Source organism: Simochromis diagramma, unplaced genomic scaffold (assembly GCF_900408965.1).
Source record: "Simochromis diagramma unplaced genomic scaffold, fSimDia1.1 OVJJ01000304.1, whole genome shotgun sequence".
Classification (NCBI taxonomy): domain Eukaryota; kingdom Metazoa; phylum Chordata; class Actinopteri; order Cichliformes; family Cichlidae; genus Simochromis; species Simochromis diagramma.
The window spans coordinates 4,688,950-4,709,700 of record NW_024387030.1 but is presented as its reverse complement, the minus strand read 5'-3'; the positions used below and the strand labels follow the sequence as shown (position 1 = coordinate 4,709,700).

At 40.1% G+C, this 20,751-nt stretch overlaps 1 protein-coding gene across 4 annotated transcripts in view; it reads left to right on the top strand.

The window, feature by feature from the left end:
• trim9 (tripartite motif containing 9) overlaps positions 1 to 18,415 on the top strand; it is a 46,454-nt gene extending 28,039 nt beyond the window's left edge. Inside the window, exons 4-11 of one of the 4 annotated variants that reach the window (XM_040042080.1) lie at positions 5,964 to 6,074; positions 7,247 to 7,400; positions 7,637 to 7,782; positions 10,802 to 10,940; positions 13,326 to 13,364; positions 14,382 to 14,631; positions 15,714 to 15,876; positions 16,557 to 18,415. In XM_040042080.1, the coding sequence (XP_039898014.1) occupies positions 5,964 to 6,074; positions 7,247 to 7,400; positions 7,637 to 7,782; positions 10,802 to 10,940; positions 13,326 to 13,364; positions 14,382 to 14,631; positions 15,714 to 15,876; positions 16,557 to 16,634 (1,080 nt within the window). In that variant the 3' untranslated portion in view covers positions 16,635 to 18,415. Of the gene's footprint in view, positions 1 to 5,963; positions 6,075 to 7,246; positions 7,401 to 7,636; positions 7,783 to 10,801; positions 10,941 to 13,325; positions 13,365 to 14,381; positions 14,686 to 15,713; positions 15,877 to 16,556 lie in introns of all 4 variants that reach the window. The other 3 variants (XM_040042078.1, XM_040042081.1, XM_040042079.1) reach the window with 3 other exon arrangements.
• Positions 18,416 to 20,751: the final 2,336 nt, after the last annotated feature.

The following is a 20,751-nucleotide window of genomic DNA, read 5'->3' as shown; positions in this document are numbered from 1 at the left end:
TTATTATTATTATTCTGAATGAGTGACTGGTTTTCCCGGGTAAACATGTTTGGGTTTTTGTCTGTCGTGTGGACTTCTGCAAAAACAAGAGAAAATAATTGAGATCAGTCAGTTAAGAAAATGCATTTCAAATCTGTTATTTTGACCTATGCATGTATGCATGGGTCGCTTACTGCTGTATTTGCTCTCCGTCCTTCAGTTCTAATAGTAAACGCTAACAGATTCTCACTGACAGCTGATTTTCAGTGGATGTGGCACTTGTCACTTCCTCTGATCATCACTGCACTGTGCAGCATATCCTCACACACACACCTTAATGTTTAATGTTTCTAATAACAAGCTATTTTTGTGTGTGTTCTTTTATATTTTACCCTCATTTAATGATTGTCATACACATCCCTTTTGTCAGTCTACAAATGTTATCCTGTGTCCTGGAAGGGGACAGTTTCAAAGACTGCAGCCACCGTATCTCACAGACACAAGTGCTGCAGTGGCCTAATAACTACAGCAGATACAAATAGAAAATGGTAGAAGAAGCTTTACCTCCTCAGCAGCTAACAACACAGAGAAACAGTAACTGCTGAAGTAACTACAGAACAGTTATTGCATCTTAAGGCATCTGTGGTTTAGCAGGTAGAGCAGTCATACACCACCCGGAAGGTTAGAGGTTTGATCCCCAGCTCCTTGGGCAAGATACAGAGTTTCCCGCGATGCGTCCATCAGAGTGTGAGTGTGTGGATGTTAGGTTAAAAAAGCAGTTGTATGAATAGGTGAATGAGGTTTGTAGTTTCCAGTGCATTTCCCATGTAAAATGTGTCTTTAGTGTGTTTTTATGAGGTAGTATTTGTGACTCCAGTATGTGCTCATTTATTTAATAAGCACCTGTTCCACTGCAAACACGTTTCTCAGTGTTTCCTACCATGAAGAAATCAAACGTGCTATCAAAACTGCTGTTTGTTTTAGCACTATCACTGTCTTACATTTTCATCATCCCTCGGTTTCCTGTTGTTTTACCATCACTGTGGAGCTTCTGTGACAAAGTGCTTGATCACCCTACCAGCCACATGAGAGGACACAGTTTGTATCCGCTGTGCAGAGACTGTGGCCCACTTAACGCAGCAGACTCTGCCTTCCTCTACCGCTGTCCTGCACTGTGTTTTCTGGCTCTCAATCCACCATCTCTCACTCTCTTTTTCTGTCTCTCAATTAATTTCTCTCATCAAGATGCTAAATTTGCTCCACTGCCGTCCCACCACAAGCTGCTGCAGCCCCTTCATTCTCGGTTAAATTCAGACGAATGAATCTTCCCTGCGCTGATTATCCGGAGATCATCTGGCAGAGCACTATTGCCGGCGGCAGTTTTTATATCTTATTGGGAAGCTGATTTAAAGCAGATTTCAGGGAGGATGGCTAGAATGCTGAGAGAAGCTGTTAGGGAGCATCGAATCTGAGAGAGAAAAGAGGAGGATGACAATAAGGGAAGGATGTAATGAAAGCTGGCAGCACTTCTTTTGCACCTTGAAGAGAGATATTCTTTATACACTGAATTTAAAACATTTCACATGCAGACAAGGGACGGTGAAGTGATTGTTAAGCAGGCAGCGACAGCAGTAAGAAGCCTTTTCCTGGAGCTCTGCCAGGCCACTGCGGGGCTGTGGATGTTCCAGCTTGCCACAGCAGGGATGGTTTGGCCTTCAGCCACAGAAATGTAAACCGAACTGTCAGAGGTGAAATGAAATCTTCTCTCACCAGAGAGAGAAACGTTGATTCATTTCAGAGAGTTGTTTGAAAATGATTCAGTGTGGCCTAGTAAATATTAATTCACCAGGCAAGCGGTCGAGCCTGCTTTTTGTTGTCATTTGTATGAACGTCAGAGGTGGAGCCGAATTTTTAAATCTGGTTCATTTAAGTTCACGCCGCCTCAGTAGGAATGGACCAAGGCTTTGTAAGTGCTCGCTCATTTCTAAAGCCCAGCAAAAGGATGAAACGCTGCAGATATTTTTACTAGAATCTGTAATGTCACCTGAGCAGGGCTGACCGATCTTGAGATTTTGCTTAAAAACACAAATCCAAAGATTTTTAGGAGTATCCAGTGAATCGTTGAATAGTTTTTAGAGTAAGCCAAACTAAGGGCATTTTATTTTACTATAATGATGTATGTTCCCTAAAGATGCTTTAATCAATCTGGATAAAACTTGCTATATAAACTGCCTAGGGTACCAGGATTATCAGTATAAAGCGTTTAGGAATTATTATCTTCAGTGATGCTGTTTGTAAAATTGCTAAATGAATTTCCGTGCAGTGCAGTCCATATCTGTAAATAAGTGTTTATCAAACAGTGATGCCAAAAGTGCCTGTAATCGATTACTTTGTATTAATGAATATGTAGCTTGCAGAGAAGAACAATAAATACACCTTTTTATTATTATGAACAGCCTTTTTTTGACATTTCACTGGCAAAAAGAGTTACATACTGTGATGTAATGGAGATCAAAAGAATAACAGGACAAATTAACATACATGTCTGTGTTTCATGGATGAGCCAAATATATTATCCACATGGAAGACAAACTCTATTTAAGACATTATAGGCCATTTTAATAAAAATAAAAATATACAAAATGAATGACCAATAATTTCAGCGTTTACAAAAGCAGGAGAAAAAACTTGTATCTTGATCCTGTATGCATCATTATAGCCCAACTGAAACGTTTTCATGTCATTTTAACATAATTTATGGACTGGCATATTTGCTTGTCACATATTAAAGATTCCTGATGAAATGGCCCAAATATTTCACTTTAGTCAGTGCATTTAAAAATTAGATTTTCCAAACAAAATGGGAAAATTTTGCTTCCGATTCTTTTTAGTTGATACGGAGCCCTACGGAGCCCCGCAGGGGACATGGGAGAAAAAAAAATTAAGACGGACTTTTGCGAGATCTCGCAAAAACAAACTCGGGATCTTGCAAAACAAACTCGAGATCTCGCAAAAGTTTTAGCCGCATTCTTCGGAGGCCGCCAGCTCGAAGCCGACCAGGAGGTCAAGGCACGATGTGCCGGGAAAGCGGTGTTCCTCCCGGCTGTAGTAGGTCTCGACCTCCCGTTAGCTTCGAGATGGTGGGTGTCAGATCTCCGAAAACGTCGGAGCACTTTTGCAAATATGTGATGTCTTGTAAACCGAGCAGATATCTGACGTTTACACAACTACATTCACACCTCAAAATATCTTAAAAGTTTATTTTGTGACCCAGAAAGAGTAATATTACAACTAAGTAGCTGCCGCCATTGTTGGAATTCAACTTTTGCGAGATCCCGAGTTTGTTTTGTGAGATCCCGAGTTAGTTTTGCGAGATCCCGAGTTAGTTTTGCGAGATCCTGAGTTAGTTTTGCGAGATCCCGAGTTTGTTTTGTGAGATCCCGAGTTTGTTTTGCGAGATCCCGAGTTAGTTTTGCGAGATCCCGAGTTAGTTTTGCGAGATCCCGAGTTAGTTTTGCGAGATCCCGAGTTAGTTTTGCGAGATCTCGCAAAAGTCCGTCTTTATATTTTTTTCTCCCATGTCCCCTGCGGGGCTCCGTAAGTTGATGTGATCGTTGCTACACTCTTTTCAGAGTTGAATTTCATATCATACTGCAAAGCATAGTTTGAGCAGACTCTAAGCAGCTGCTGCAAGCCAGCTCTATAAGGAACAAAGCAACTAAATCATCAGCATACAAATTATTAATAAGGCTCTCCCCCATCATGTATCCTGTATTCTGCTTGTTTAGTGTTTTAGAAAGATCATCCATATAAATTTGACGAGGAAAGGTTGTACTTCTTCCCCACTGGACATGCATAGTTTGATATGAATACTAATAATGCAAGATCCTTATCAGATATGAGGGGGCTTAGTAAATAGTTAACTATGATTAACACGGTCAAAACCTTTGGTGCATCGAAGAAGCACATAAATGCACCACATATACACAGCATATATGCACAAATTAGTGCTTTATTTTTTAAAGCAGATTAATTGTCAATAGTTGTTTTATATTCTCAAAGCCTATCCCCAAAAGATTCTTTCTAATATTTTTGACAGTATGTTACCCAGATAAAATGGGCTGTAGTTTTCTAAGGTGGATATTTGACCAGTTTTGTCCTTGACTAAAGGCACCAATAGAACAGTTAACATGGAGTCAGGTAGGCTGCCATGCAATAACTATCCAGAAAAGTGAGTATGTGAGTAACAGTCAGATTTGAGTCTGCTGGCAAACTCCTATTCCATCAGGACCACATACTTTGTTTTTGTTCACTGTTGCTGCAAATTTATGCACAAGACTCATGTGTGTCTGTTTCAGTGAAGGAGGGTTAGAAAGTTTGAACCTCTAAATCCGCCCCTTTTGGCTACATCTTCTCACGGTGGCTTTGATTGCACAATCTCTAAATGCTTCATGACATTACTGGGCTTCTGAGACTGTTGCATCAGATGTGTTTCATGTGCGTTCACAATAATACCCAAATCTGGCACACCAGGGACACAGGTGGGAGGTTGCAAAATATAACCAACTTAAATGAGCTCTCGAAATTAAGGAATAAAGAATTGAAGTCGCTGCAGGGGAGAAAATATGCAACAAAAATCCAGACTGGAAGATAAATGAACGCAGTGAAGTGCCAAGCCTACAGGAGGTGTGCAAGGTCAGGCAGGCATATTTATAAAGAGAGGGAAAGGCACAAGAAAAACAAACGTAACTGAAAACATGTGCAAACAATCAGGCAATCACATGGTGGTGGGAAAAAGCCCAAGACAGGAGGAAATGTGTAGCACATAGACAAATAGTGATATTCATTAATATACACTAAAAACCTAAAACAATACCAGACCATAAAAATTATTTCCATGTGTCTCAATTCTCAGTTAAAATTTGAAAATTACAAAAAAGAAAGAATTATCATGCCCTGTTTGGGATTTACTCTTCACTGTCTGTCTCCATGGTCCCATTCAGAGGGCATCCGTTAAGTCATCTCTCATGCTCTGAATGGATTATCATCCTAAAATGGTGCAGTGTTTAAAACAACCACATACAGTTGGCTTCTTCTGAAATGGTTCCTTAAATAATCACAGTAAAATAAAAACTGATTATATCAGCAAGAGGCAATTTAATTCTCATATAATGAGGTGTAATTGTATTGCAGTCACTGTGCACCTATGGTACAGTATTGCGTATCGGCGTGCACTGACTGCAGTCATCAGTAAATCATCTTCTGTTGGTCGGCAAACGGCTTCAGGAAGGATTTTCCTCTCCATTCAGCCTTGGAGCTGTGGCGGTGAAGTTTCTGTTTCCTAGCAACCCCCTGTCCAGCACTTGTGTTTATTTCACACTGTTGCAAAGAAGCTGCGGACATCAGTCTCGGTAAGAAAGAGGGAATCTCTAGACGACATGTTACTCTGGAAGGGTTTCTGTTCCTGTCCCCTCGATTAGGATTAATGGAGCTAATCCAAATTATATTTTTTGTTAAATCAAACGACTAATACAGGGCAGAAAATCTGAAAACTCTGAATGCATCTCAGAGCCGTGTCATCACTCATAAAGACATTTTAGGGCAACTTTTTCCTCATCCCTGTCTGTGATGTAACTACTGATGACTGTTCAGGCTGCCTGGGTGTGAAAACACAGTGTCACTTTCATTCCGTTAACGTCAGTTACAGGATCATTTGCTAGTGTCCCGTCAGCCTCTTCTTCCTCCCTCAATCTGTGTCTCAAGAGAAAAAAAGTTACTCAATCAATAACTCTGACGATCCTGCTCCTAATCTTTTGTCTGAACTTCTGGCTTTTTCTCCCCTCTTTCCTTGTTTTCTTTAGGTCTGTCTACATCCATCCTTCTTCTCATTACTTGTCTTTCTTCTAGGGATGACGATTAGCTTGTGATTATGAACTGTAAGTGTATTATACATGTTTACTCTTCTGTTCCCCCTGTTTTTCCAGGTGGTGCGGGATCAAATCTCCCACTGTACAGTAAAGTTGCGTCAGACCACAGGCCTGATGGAGTACTGTTTGGAAGTCATCAAGGAAAATGACCCCAGTGGTTTCCTGCAGGTAAGATGGCCACAAGACGTCCTTTTTATTTTTACAAGCTACAGCTGAAACTTTTATTTACCAAGTTTCAAGCAATGAAGTAGAACTGGACGAAAGATTTCTTAAAACAAGGTGGTACAACACCTCCAGCTGACATCAAAAAGTAACTTCTCCGGCTATTACTGGAATTAAACTGTTGGAAAACTGATCCATAATTTCATTAGAAAGACGTAAATGATGGTTTGCCAAAGAAACCAAATATTTCCAAGCTCTGCTTTTTAGGGGAACAATTTTGCCTTATTAAAATCAAACCTTGCTTGACATCTGTTTAAAGGCAAAAAAAACTTTATGTTTCTTTCTAAAGCTGCCTCTAACTGACGTTTTTGTTCTGATGAGGTGATGAGCAAATGCTGTGTCACACTTGTGACACCAGTCAAGCATTACGTGTTTGGTGACCTTTTTAAACTGATATCTTAATTATTCAGCAAGTGATTTTAACACCATTCAAAATTCTTCATTCTTCATTAGATCAGGAATGACAAACTCATTTTACGTCGTGGGCCACGTCTTTGATCTTAAGCGGGTCGAGCCAGAGAAACTCCCCTTTCTGTCAGTGTAAAGACATTTAACTACGCATTTAATCCGAAATTCAAAATGCTGATGATAAAGAGAATGAAATAAAAGAAAGAATAAACGTTTCTGTCACTTAGATGTTTATCTATTATTTAATTACTTTAATGTAGTATGAATAGCAAAGGCGAAGATCTTTATCAGGAGGAAAACCTGTAAACCTTTTCATAAGGTTTTCATCTATGGCTCCCTTCGTATGTTCCAAAGCCAGATTGGGGCCAAATTAGAGCCTTTGCCAGGTTGATTCTGGCCCCTGGGCCCTATGTTTGACACCCCTGAATTAGGAGACATATGGGAGAAAACATAGTTTACCTATTATAACTTTTTTTCTTTAAATTTTAATGAGAAACTATCCAAGTTTGAAAACATTTTTTGGAATACAACTAGAAACCTTTTAGACACTTGATGGAAAAGAAAAATCCCATTATTGCATTTATGGATCATTGCATCTTTATCTGCATTTCTTCATCTGAACGGAGGCTGAAATGTTCTGGCAGACTTATTATTAATGAGTAACAGGGAGAGATTTAGCGGTAGATTAATCTGTACTGTGTTTCTCACAGATCTCTGATGCTTTGATTCGGAGAGTCCACATGACAGAGAGTCAGTGGGGAAAGGGGACCCTAACCCCCAGGATGACCAGTGACTTTGACCTCACTCTGGACAGTGGACCTCTCCTGCAAACAATCCACCAGCTGGACTTTGTACAGATGAAAGGTACACAGACAGAGAGCCTGATATTTTTTTAAGAACCACTGTTTGCTCTACTTAAATGTGCAAAATTCTATCTAAAACTTTTACACTCTTACATTATAAGGCCCTCACTATGTGTCCTTTTATACATATAAAAGTTGTTTTTGCTGTAATGCAGAGTTATATCCACTTGGGGAGTGAGTGTGTGTCTCTTCATACCTCTGTGGGCTGTAATCTGGCCTCGTTTGTCCCCTTCTTAGTCCCAGCTGCTCCCATGCTCCAGCTGGAGGAATGCTGCACTCAGAACAACAGCGCCACATTGTCATGGAAACAGCCACCACTCTCCACCATCACCGTGGAAGGATACATCCTAGAGCTGGACGATGGAAACGGGGGGCCATTCAGGGTAGGTTTCCTTGTGCAGGTACTGTTTTGTCCCTGCAGGCTGGAATTTATCTGTCTGCTTCAGCAGTATTTTTCTTTAAATGAGAACTTTTGTGATATTTAGATTTAGATCCCAAAACAAAAAGTGAAAAACAAGACCAGCTAGAGTATAAATCACCTTTATGTGACATGCTTTCCTTCTGTCTGGGCAAAGACTCCATCATTTGATACCAGGGAGGACACCGGCTCAGCCAGGGGAATGTGGCAGCAGTATTTTGTAGCTGAAATCACTCAAGTTAATGTGTGACAGTCGTACAGAGCAGGTCACGTGACGCAGCGTAACAAGGCGCTGAATGACACGGCGTCAGGAGGAAGCATTTGTACCACCGCTAGGATGATCCTGTAGGAAGCGTGATCCGGCATCAAAGCAGTCGTCATACTCTCACAGAGGTTTAGCATGTAATCCATCCTATAAGATACTCCCCAAGCTTCTATTCACTGAAGCCCCTGCTTTGTTACGACAGCAACTTATACCTCCTGAGCCATTCCCTGGGTACAATGGCAAAGCATATCTGTGTCTGAATTCTAAACCTCCGTATAGTAGGCCTGTTGATTCTCGCAACAATCAATCTGGGAGGCTTCCTAAAAGTGATATTAACATACAGGATGCAGCGCCAAGGCAAGAACTTTATTAGTACTCGCGGAGTTGGAAACAAATGAGTCATGTTACTTGGTTTGCAGAATAGATGTGGTTTTATTTCAACATAGCCCTGAGGCTCACACTTTAAAAAACTTTGTAAGCAGGCACGAAAGCAATGTTTAATTAAAAACAGAAGAAGAAGAAGAGAGGGGAAAACAAAATCTTCTTCTTTAGTAGTATGAGTCTCCATTTAAAGAGAGGAAATTAAGAGAGATAAAAGTGCTCCTCATATCTTCCTCTATATATAATCTCCAATATGTAACCTAGGAAAAAAATGTGCGCTGCTTAATTAAAAACAAAAAAAAATCCTCAATAAAAGTCAGTAAAAATTTCCAACTTCAGTATTTCGTTCACCGAATTCCTTCTGTGATTTAGGTGTTGCATTTGTTTAAGCAGTATATTTGTTTCTAAAAGGGGACTTGTCTGTTTAGAGGTGGGTGACATAGCCTCAAAACTATATCACGAAATTTCAAACAAATGATATTTCCGATGATAGATGATGAAGTTATTTGGGGCTGTCCCTTTATAAATATTTGTCATGAACCAGCTCGAGGTTCAGACAGTTAATGGCATTTAACAGAATATATATTTACTTAAATTAAACGGAAATATGCTGTGACTAAATCTTAAAAAGAAGCATAATTTAACCCAGAACCCAAGCGAAAAAAACAACAAATGTTGAATATGAACACAAACACATAAAGAGGTGATAAAGCAGTCAGAGTGGGGAGGGGTAATGATGGCCTGCTCTTGCTTGCAGACATGTCTGAGCTTGTGTTGTTGATATATCATTGATGTTGTCGCAGGACGCTGATACCATTTAAAAGTTTATACCAATGTTAACATGGACAGTGTGATATGGCACAGCCGTTCTCTTTACTATTACAGCTTTTGGATAACGAGATCAGACCCAAAAAATGTTTCTCACAGTTCTTTTTTTCTGTTCTTGGCCCTGTATGATGTCATTGGGAGCATGTTTCCTAATATGGCTATCCCTGGGCACAACACTCTAGCTGTGAGCAGAGAAGCCCCACCCACTTTCAAACCCTCTGTTTCAGACAGAGGCTGATGCCCAGATATAACATCAATAATGACTTTTTAAACTGTGAATCATGCAGAGCTGGGACATATGGAGTCGGAAATTAGTGTAATAGGTCTCCTTTAATAAAAAGAACACAAGCCAATAAAAAGCAGTCTGCAAATCCCCGAAGGCCAACCGCACACACACACACATACATAAACATCTCATCTTCGATATTCTAGTCTGCACTTTCTGTCAGCATCCTCTCATTACTCCAAAAAAAGAAGCACTATGTCCATTATATTCATTATAGCAGCTGGTGCAGCATAATTAAAGTATTTCGCACACCCCCGGCAGCAGTAACTAGAGCTTTTAACTCAAAAAATATTGGACTTTTTCATCCCTGCTGTGCAGAGATCCCTTGCAGATTCTGACTGTGAAGCTGTTGCTTTGCTCAGTGGTTTGTAAGGAGACTGGAAATGGATAGCAGCTATTTCTTAACGTATCCGGTTTTGTTTTGTTTTTCAAACTTATGAAAAGCAGACACTTACGTCCTAAATGCAGACTGTAAGCTAAAAGCAGCTGGTCGTAGTCGTTCACCCTTCAAGTTCTTTTCGTGTTCTGTAATTGTCTGTTTCTTAATTACAAGTGTGGAGTAACATGGTGAGCATTCACATCCAATCTGCCAACTGATTCACAAACTGTATCTGCTAACTGCTAATTGGTAGAGAGCCATTGCCAAATTGTATTACAGCCTGGAGACTTTTTGTGTTAGCGTGTGATCGTCAACACAAACGCACCAAGACGAGAGTCGTGGCGAATGTTTTGCAGCGTCTGTGATGATTTGGTTTGGGGTTTGTGTGTGTGTGTGTGTGTGTGTGTGTGTGTGTGTGTGTGTGTGTGTGTGTGTGTGTGTGTGTGTGTGTGTGTGTGTGCGTTTTTAAATATTAATTTGCCATCTGGTCTGTGCGTCTCTATAATATAAACTAAAATCCTTGTATGCTGTACCTGCATCTGATGCAGCACTATGCCAAAAAATTCTGAGGGAAGTTTTCTCTTCCTCCTTTATTCTCTGATTCACTGAGTCACACCTACGCAGCTCCACGCTGAGCCTGGCGAGTTGTGTCCCCATGTCTATTTATAATCAAGTGTGGGCTGCCGTGCCCACGTTCAGTTGTACAAGCTCGCATTCTCTCTTATTACCCTCTCCACCAAATTCAAATGGGACACTCCTCCAGAAGAAATGGACTCTCTTTGGTGTCATAGTTACGCACTTGATGCATCTGGCAGCATAACAGGAAGCACTGTGTGTCTTTACAGGAAGTGTACGTGGGGACGGAGACCATCTGCACAGTGGACGGGCTCCACTTCAACAGCACGTACAAGTCCAGGGTGAAGGCCTTCAATGCCAGCGGAGTGGGCCAGTACAGCAAGACACTGATCATGCAGACCTCTGAGAGTACGTTGAGCCTCATCTCCTTCTTCCTCTTGTTTTCACTGTAAATTTAAATCACTGTGAATCTAGAAAGAGCAAAGACTCAAGTATGAATTGGTGTTTTGTTTTTTTAAGAGCGCTACCTCACTGACAGTTTTGAGCAAAAAGAGAATCAAAATTCAGCCATCGTTTATTTTATATTTGCTACTGAGCAAGCAAGCTTTCAGAACACTGTGCTTTTTAAAATAGAGCTACATGTTGGGTTGCTCAGGCCAGCGCTGATATTAGTTAATTATCAGTGGCAGTGTATTGTATAGGTCAGACGATAAATAACGAGAAATTGCAACGTCTCCATTTAAACAGTGAGAACAGAGAACATTGGCAATTAGGTTTTTATCATACACAATAAATAAAGATGGTCAAACCATCAGCACGTCCTTGCACAGTGGGACACTGCAGTGCTGCCATCTTTTATTGGTGATTTTAATTTCCAACCAGGTTGGGTGCACCACTGGTCGAGCAGCCTCTGGCTACAAATGCTCAGATACTCAGATACTTTTGCTTCACTTCCATTAAGATTTCGCCGTTTCCCTTTTATTTTTAGTCTGTCATTACCACACTGTAAAATGTCCTGCTCAGTTTGTAGATTGATCTTTAAAATAAACACCAAGATTGCTTGCTAGGCAAAATATCATTATCAAATCAATATCATAAATATCCATGTTGCAGGTAACGGGCTCGTATGCTGCCAGCTCAAAACGAGCTATACCAGCAGGTGGCAAGAGCAAAGAAACAAAGCGAGGAAAGCAAATGGAGCTGGGCAGGCGTGCAAAGGTGTCTGTAAGGCAGTAACAGGCAGGAGCCAAAAGCCAGTCGGTATATCTACAAGGGGAGCTAATTAGGGGCATAATGAGCAGATGTGTGTTGGCAGTTAAAGAGGTGAGAAGCACGGCTGACAGAAAGAATACTGCTGATGTTCTTAATGATATAAGAACTGGTAGCTCCCATGACAAGTGGGGGAAATGAATGAGAGGAGGTTTATATTACAGCATTATAACATTTTTTTAAAAGGCATACAGTTAGCTTTTTTATCCCAAGATGGAAAGCTGGAAATTATGATGCTCTACAAACCACCAAGATTTATTCTTAGAGGCAAATATTTTCAGCATTTTTAACACCCACGTGTTTGTCTTCATGTTTTTGTTCCTCAGGTGCAGCTGACATCTTCCCAAATATGCCGACACTTTTCTTGCATGATCTTATCCTGTTGGCTGTATTTCCATTGATATTATTATAAGCTGAAATGTTACAGTGAATTATTTTCAAAGTGTTTTATATGAACATAAAAAAGGGTAGTTACCACTGTGGTTGTAGTTAATGTAACGTCATGCAATGAAGAAGATCTGCGTGCTGGCAAACAGCTGGCAGGTGTTTCTAACAACATTTGTAATATAATCTAATGGCTTACTTACTTTTTTTTTTACTGATTATCACAGTTCAGTTACATTTCTTTCTACATTTGGGAGTTTACACCAGAGAAATCTTGATTTAACTCCAGAGAATCTAAAGAAATCATAACCTGCTGCTGCTTGGTTAAACCCTTATATTTTCATTATTATGCTGTATTTACATTATATTATATATTAAGTCTGCAGAGAAAATCTGCTTTCTTTGATGTTCTTCAGACTGACACAAGGCTTTTTGAGTTAGTTAGTTTCAAAGGGATTTGAAAGATCTGGAAAAAAGCCTCTGTTGTTTTATATTTCACGCAGTACAATAAATGATCACATTTATTAAAGGCTTCCAAAACACAAGATTTTCATCCAATGGGCAGCAGCAGGATGTGAATTCTGTTCGAAGGTGTGTTTTGTGCCTTTTAGCCCAGGGGCCTCGAGGAGCAGCTGGATTGTGTATAATCCACCCATGTACCGGCTTTCCCATTAGTTAAATGGTAATCTGCATAGACGGGGAAGCTTGTCATCCATCAGTGGACCTGAAAGGCCCAGACAGCCTCCCTACCTGACACAGAAAGCACTCAGCAGCTGTTGGAGGCATACAAAGTGATCTAACCATTCAGACGTTTTCAGTGTTGTTGCACCCTTCTTCCAGATCAGATTGTCCTTTTCTTATTTTTCTTATTCAGAACAATTGCTTTGTTTTCATTGTTCCTTCGTTGTTCCTTCTAAGTCTGCAGTGGTTTGTTTCTAGGAGCTCTTTTGTTTTCATTTTGGGGATCTCCTCTGGTCTTATGTCCAATGAGCTGAACCAGGATCCCTGATCAAATCTGCTTTTTACCCTCTCCACCGCCCTTCCCACCCCTCTGCTTCACTGCTTCGCTTTGCTCTCCTCCTCTTCCTCTTTTCTTTTCCCTCTTTTCTTCTTCACTCCCCCCACCATTTCACATTTTAGCTGGACTCCCTCCATGTGATATTCAGTCTATAGGCTCAGGTATGGATGACTCTCCTTGCACACTGTTTCTGCTCTGATCCCCTTCAGGCCATTGCTTGTTTCATCAATGAGGTCTTCACACTCAACCCAGCAGGTGGGCAGTTTGCTCCTCTGTGGGCTGCACTTATTAAACGTGCAATACAAGCCTCTAATAAATGTCTTTGCTTTATTTCCTTCGGGAAATAAAGCAGTGTAATGGAACGTCGCTGCACATGGTGACACCAGTAAAAGCAGGTCCACTGGAGCCCAGCAAAAGCCCGCCTGTTTACCTTCCTGCATAGAGATCTGTTACTGTGTCTTTCAGCAGTGAGTCAAGCAGTATTGCAAAATTATCATTAGCATGTGGTTTAAGAAGTTTAAAAGCAATGTGTTGTAATAGAGAAAAGGAGCAGTTCACCTAAATACAATACAAATTTAACTTGTGTAGACCAACACAGCAGAGTCTGCTCTGATAGTGGAGGTTATCAGATGGCTCAAGCAAGCTTGAGTTCACAGTCTAAATGAACATCCACACAGAGTCTTTTACCTTTCACGTTTCACGTTTCTTTTCTTGTTTGGGTGAACTGACCTCTTACTATAATAACTATTAGAAGTTTCTAGTTATGTATTTTAAAGTTAAGTTTTATTTTATTAACAATTTCCTTACCCATAATTATCAAACTAATCTGCTTTTCCGTGCAGGAACCGGTTAAGATTTGCAGACTGTTTGACACAAGTTTGATTATCTAAAAGTGGTTAAGCTTATTAAGTTATAGATTAAGTTATGTAGTATAAGTATACAGTTTAGGTATTATTAATCGTGTTTGATCATAACAATGATAGTAAGTCTTCTTCTTGTCTTTCATGTTATTACTGTTCCCTCCATTCAGATATTTTTACAGTGTAACTTCACCTCATCTAACCTTTACCTTCTGGTTTTATGTGGTGTTTGTAAAATCATGATCATTGCCTCTCATCTTGCAGTCGCTGATATTATTAACACTAAAAACCTAATGGTACGCATTTCCCTTTGTGCAGTTGCTTGGTTCACCTTTGACCCGGCGTCCGCTCACCCTGACATCATCTTCTCCAACGACAACCTGACGGTGACGTGCAACAGCTATGATGACCGAGTGGTCTTGGGGAACACTGCTTTCTCTCGAGGTGTTCATTACTGGGAAATGACCGTTGACCGCTATGACAACCACCCTGACCCAGCCTTCGGCATCGCTCGGAGTGACGTCCTGAAGGATGTGATGCTAGGGAAGGATGACAAAGCCTGGGCCATGTATGTGGACAATAACCGCTCCTGGTTCATGCACAACAACTCGCACACCAATAGGTAATAAAGAAAGTGACAAGTGATTGTCCATGTACTAATGCAGATGTAATTTCTTCGATCACAAATGGAAGTCTTCTGCTTTTACATGTACAGTATAATAGTGTTTAGAAAAGGGACACCAGTTTTACTTATTAAGCTTGTTGCAGAGGCCTGGGTTTAAATCTGCCCCAAGCTTCCCTGTCAATTCTCAACTGTCCTGTCATAACACAGGATAAAAGGCCACTAAGTAAAATAAAGTTTACTTCTAGCATAAGATTACTGTAGGTGCAGGAAAATGCTTCACTTAAAAAAAGATTCCTTTTTGCAAGATGGAAACATTGTCCAGAGATTCTGGACAATATTGGCATGATAGCGTCACACTGTGTCTGCAGATTTGTCTTAAAGATGATCTATTGGATTGAGATCTGGTGACTCTGAAGACTGTTTAAATATGGTGAACTCTTCGCCATGTTCAGATTGAGATGAATTGACGTTCTATGTTAACTTGCCAGAAGCAGCCATCATTAGATGGGTATACTTTGGCCATAAAAGGATGTACATGGGCTCTAACGATACTTGCGTAGGCTGTGCCATTTAATTGATGCTCAGTTTGTACTTTGGGGCCTAAAGTGTGCCAACTAAACACACCAAACACCAACATAATACAACCAGACTGACCAAACCACAATTTCATGTTGTTTAAGCCAAATTTTGATCCTAGCAACCGAAATGTCTGTCTGTCATCTGTAAATGAATGTTTAAATAGCTTTTAAATGTGGTCAATGTGATCATGGTGTAGTTACTTTTATTATTAGTAGTAGTAGTAGTAGTAGTGTTACAGGCTACATGATAAATATGAGCACTGATAATATGATTAACAGGCTGGAAAGAATCCAGACTCTAAAGTGACAAAGACTTAAAATAAGTCACTGCTAGATTTTAATTTTTTTTACCATGTTTTGATGGAAAATCTAAGCTCAGAACTGGAGGGTTACCGTGGTAAATTAATAACACAGTTATCCTTTGTTTTTTTTCCTGTGCCCACACAGGACAGACGGTGGCATCACTAAAGGAGCTACAATAGGAGTGCTGCTGGACTTTACACGTGGGATTGTCATCTTCCTCGTGAACGATGAGCAGCAGGGCCCAGTGGCATTCGAAGGCTTGGAGGGCGCTTACTACCCCGCTATCAGCCTCAACCGAAACGTCCAGGTAGAAAATTTCAGTCCATGCATGCACCAAAGTAACTGCAATCATCTGTTTCCAACTGAATTTACTCTCTAACCTTAAACTTCAGTTCATACCGAGGCATAAAGGCGAAAAGTAAAGTAAAAATGGATATATTTTTTACATCCAAATACTGCAGAGACTAAATAATGAACCGACTCTGCACGGTATTGCAGAAAACAAGTTTATAGTTTTCCTTTCGATTTTAATTTCTTCTTTCAGTCTTAAATTTGTTCTCATGCTGGGGAAGTGCTGAGCCGCTCTGGGGGATGATGTTTAATTTGCTAATTCTGTCTTTTGCCGGAGCGCTGCAACAAACAGAAAGTGAGGATTCTGCTTGTGAATTAATAAAGCATCACATGAGTTCAGTTATTATTCATTACAACTATCTAACTTTTACAAATATGTCCTCGGGAGATTAAATCTTAACAGAGAAAAAGCTTCAAAGAGTCAACATCAGTGAGAAGCTTTGAATTTCTTTTTTGCTCCCAGTCAGTTTTCTCATTTGTAATGCTGTATCCAGGAAGCAAAATGCCTCCCAAAGGGAAGAAAAATAGTCTTCATGCTATAAGGGAATAGTTCCACAGCTCCCCCTGGAGGAGGAAAAATATATTGAATAGATTTAGTTTAGTAACCCATTTGTGTGTAAATGTGTTTTTCTTTAGGTCACACTGCACACTGGTCTACCCATCCCTGACTTCTACACTCCTGGGGAGGCTGATCCAACTGGCTCAGTGTGCTGAAAACTCAACACCATCCGATTTAAGGAAACCTCCCCAGCTTTCCCGAGGTTCCTCCTGCCAGTCAGAAACTCTTTAATACCCTCGCCAACTCCTTCTTCCCTTCTTCTTCTTTTTTGTTCCTGACCAACTGACCCCAAGCAATCTGGAAGAGGTCCCATCCAGCGCTGAGCCATGCCTTTATCATGCCTAAACCCCGGACTCGTGGTCCATCCTTAGGACACTGTCCGTATGGAGGGTGCTTTGCTGTCTGTACCCTGTATTTTGATATTATGATGTGTTCCAGTTGGTTGAAGAAGAAAATTTCCCAGCTGATGGACTTGGAATGTTTTTAGAAAAGTGTTTATAATGTGGGCTTCAATTAATAGTTGGACATTTTGGGGAAATACACTCATTTGTTTTGCTTTTGTTTTTCCAAGACTTAGATTTGGATTATGGAGCCCATCTTAACATAGCATATCATAAAGACTGAAAACAACGGGGAGGAAGCTAGCGTGGGCGCCAACTTTCAACCTTTTTTAAAATATTTTGATTTAAATATACATATTTAAATAGAGTGTGGCTGCCCATTTCCCCTTTTTCCTGTCTTTATGCAAAGCTAAACTAAGGCACATCTGGCTGTAGCTTCATATTTAGTGGATAGCCAAGAAAGTGGTGTTGTTTTGTAAATGAGTTTATAAAAAAAAAAAGAGCCCCCATCATACCATCCACATACACTTCAATATATCCTATTTTTCATGCTCATCCCTCTCTTTTCTTTTTCAAAAACATGTATTTTCCTCCTCATGAACACACTTACAGGGAGGGAGAATGAGAGGTCATGTGTATGAAAGCGTGTGAGGATTGGTTGAGATGGGTCAGCAGCCGTAACGATCCAAGGACGAGAGCAATAGCCTGACTCTCAGCCGTGTCACTGTCATATCCTCGTTCGTATAAATGAAACGCTTTTCTTAGTGGCTTAGCTTGTGTGAACCTTCTGTATCGTTTGTATAAAGAAAAAGGAAAAATTACAGTATCAGCCTGAGATACTCCTGGAAGCGAGGCCTTCATGCACCCTTTCTCTGCAGTGCAGCTCTCAAAACAGGAAAGAGGGGGTTTTGGATTAATATATCATATAAAAGTGAGTTTGAATAAGGTGCTACAGCAGCTCGCTTAGTTCTGGCTTTTTTAAATGTAGGTGATTGAGTACTGGTAGTTTTTTATTATTGTTATTGAAATGATCTATTACAAAGAGGTGTATAGCTAAATAAGTTATTGATGTTCAGAGTTTTTCAACGAAAGTTCTTCATGTTTCCTTCAGTTGATACATAGCTGTTACAGAAAGAAATGAAACATTTTGTCGTCTTGAAAATGTACTTCAGAGTTTGTTTTCGTGCTGAGGAAGCTTCTCAGTTGAATTTCATTAGAGAGCAACAGGAGAGGAAAGCAGACGCTGGGCTGTTTTTGTGGCATCACATCTGGCTTCCTCAGTGGGCCACAATGTCAGACCAGCAGTTTGATTTATTTAGATTAAGCCATGCTAAGTGCTAATGTTACCATGACATTATGACAAAGAAAATGCCAACATGCTGTGTTTAGCAGGGATAATGTTTACTTTGTTTAGCTCAAAAGTGTGAACACTTGCTAACAAGCTCTAAAAAAGCACACAAGGTTGAGGTGAGTGACATTAGTTTGCATTTTTTTAGTCAAAAAGTTATATTAGCACCAAATTGTATTAGAAGCTAGCTACAATTACTAATACATTAAATCATGATTAGTTTCAACTGGTTTAGGGGCCCCTGGGGGAAAAACAGATGTGCATACTCTCTGATTCCCTCAAAATATGAACCCTGCTGCCTCCAAGTTCTCTTAAATTATGGTTAAATTAAATATTAGTTTGTTTTGGAAAATGCATACCATGACTCAGATGTACAGTACTATTCAAAACTCTTGAGCCACCCCTGTATTTCTTTACATTTTCCTTCCAATGAACCAGATGTTTAAAGCAATAGTTCTCCAGACTTTCTCAAGGCTTTGCTGCTTTTTCACTCATTTTCAGTTGAGCCCTTGTACTTGGCCATTTTGAGAAAAATGTTTTTTGTTTGTTAAGCTTCTCAACACTGACCTATCACTAAAACATTTAAAAGACATCTAACTTAAGTGATGAAACAATGCTGTGTCTTCACAAAGAACCACTTTTAGGCAATTTGTTACTAGTTGCCTGTCACAAAGCGCATCATTTGTTCCAATTTTTTAGTTAAATCTATGAAATATCTTAAACATAACACAGTTTGGCAGATGAAAAATAGTATTTTTGCACCAGGAAGTTGTCTCCCAAAGAGCTATTAGCTGAAAATGTGACATATCTTGGTATGGTGTGCAGTGTGTCCTTAAAACATTTAAGGAAATTGGAAAAAGGAAGATCAAAAGATGAAATGGGAGGCCTAAAAAACTCTCTACAGCAGATACCAACAGATTTTGATCTAACATGCAATACCATCTGGAAAGCATCTGACTAGCAACAGATCAGTCGCACATCATCAGGAAAATTATCGGTCATGGACTGACCTCCCCAGAGTCCAAACCAAGCAAGATATAAAGAAAAGAGGGGTAGCTCAAGACTAGATTTTTACACTGAGCCCCTCAACAACATAGGACTGTCGGTACTGTATTTCTAACAGTGAGGGTCAAGACACTTGAAAGTTCAAACAGTTCAGTAACGCTACAAATTCTTTCTTCCGGAAAGTTCATTGGACACCATAACCTTCAGGATGATGAGATTCTGCTCAGAGCTCCTATGTTAGTCGGATTTAATTTTCGGTCAGTGTGCCTGATAACTCACACCAGAAGGTAAATCAACCTGAGAGGAACATGAATGTATCTGAGCTACAGAATTCAACCAACTGCAAGACGCTGCCAGTCAATGCTCAAGTCAAAATGTAGAATGATCCATTTGAGGGAACTGCTGCCCCTTCAGGTTGCTTGTAAAGTTTCCTGGAGCATCGTAGCCCTGAGACATACATCATACACAGAAGGTGCTATCCTGTGTTTGAGCTTCATGGGTGTGCCTTTTCCCCCTCTTCAGTACCCAAAAGATTTATGAAACTTTGCTAAGAACTAGATTCGTTGCTTCAGCAGAGTCATCTGTAACATCCGCGATGCCTGAATTCACCTGCTGCTACATATTTTTATATCGTGAAAGGGCAAAATGAAACAGTGATTATGTTTGCACCTGATACAACCACAGCATTGGGGAGAAAAATCACAGTCAGGTTTGATTTTTTTGCTCCTTTCCTGTCCCGTGTAATTACAGTGATTGTAATTCATGTGGCACTGCTAAAATGGCTGCACAAAGAAAATATAACGTACAGTATGACAGAGTACGTGCATGTATACTGACTGCAGCATTCAGCAAGCTGCACAGCCTTCGCTCCAAGGCTGAATTCAAGCTTTGATTTATGCAACATTTAACTGGCTGCTTTTCAAGGTAAGCCCTTTGTTCAGCCATAATTATGATAGCGGAAAATAACGCATTCAGCAGTGGGTCACTGAGCGACGAGAGCTTCTTTTCAATCATACGCAGACAAGTGCAGCCATTATCAAAGCATTACACAACCTCAGAATCCAGGACACGTGAACAATGTGGCTTTAACTCAGCAAAATAGTTCATTGGAGACATTTTCCATATGTCTAATGTGAGATTGCGCACACTTGTGTAATATTCTGTGAGAATATTTAAACTTCTTTGATTTAAAAAGATGACCTGAATCTGTGTTTCTGAACTGAACACTTGGGGTGCTGACATTCAAAAGTGTGTGATTGTAACACTTATTGTTTCTAAACCAGCCATATATACTTATACAACATTAAATAGATTAACCCGGGGATGATTTAAGTCTACTGTAAAGCCTCGCCAAATATGGAAACTATTTCTTAAAAGGACTGCACTCAGTCGCTGGGCGACACTGGGTGTTATATCTCCAAATGTACATACATACAGTCTATGTGTGTGTGTGCGTGCGCCTGTGAATGTGTGTGTGTATTACCTTCATTATGACCTCATTTCAACTCCAAAGTGATTCCTTTTTTTTGCCCCATTTGATCCGAAGTGGAATGTCATCGCTTATTATTATTTCCGGTG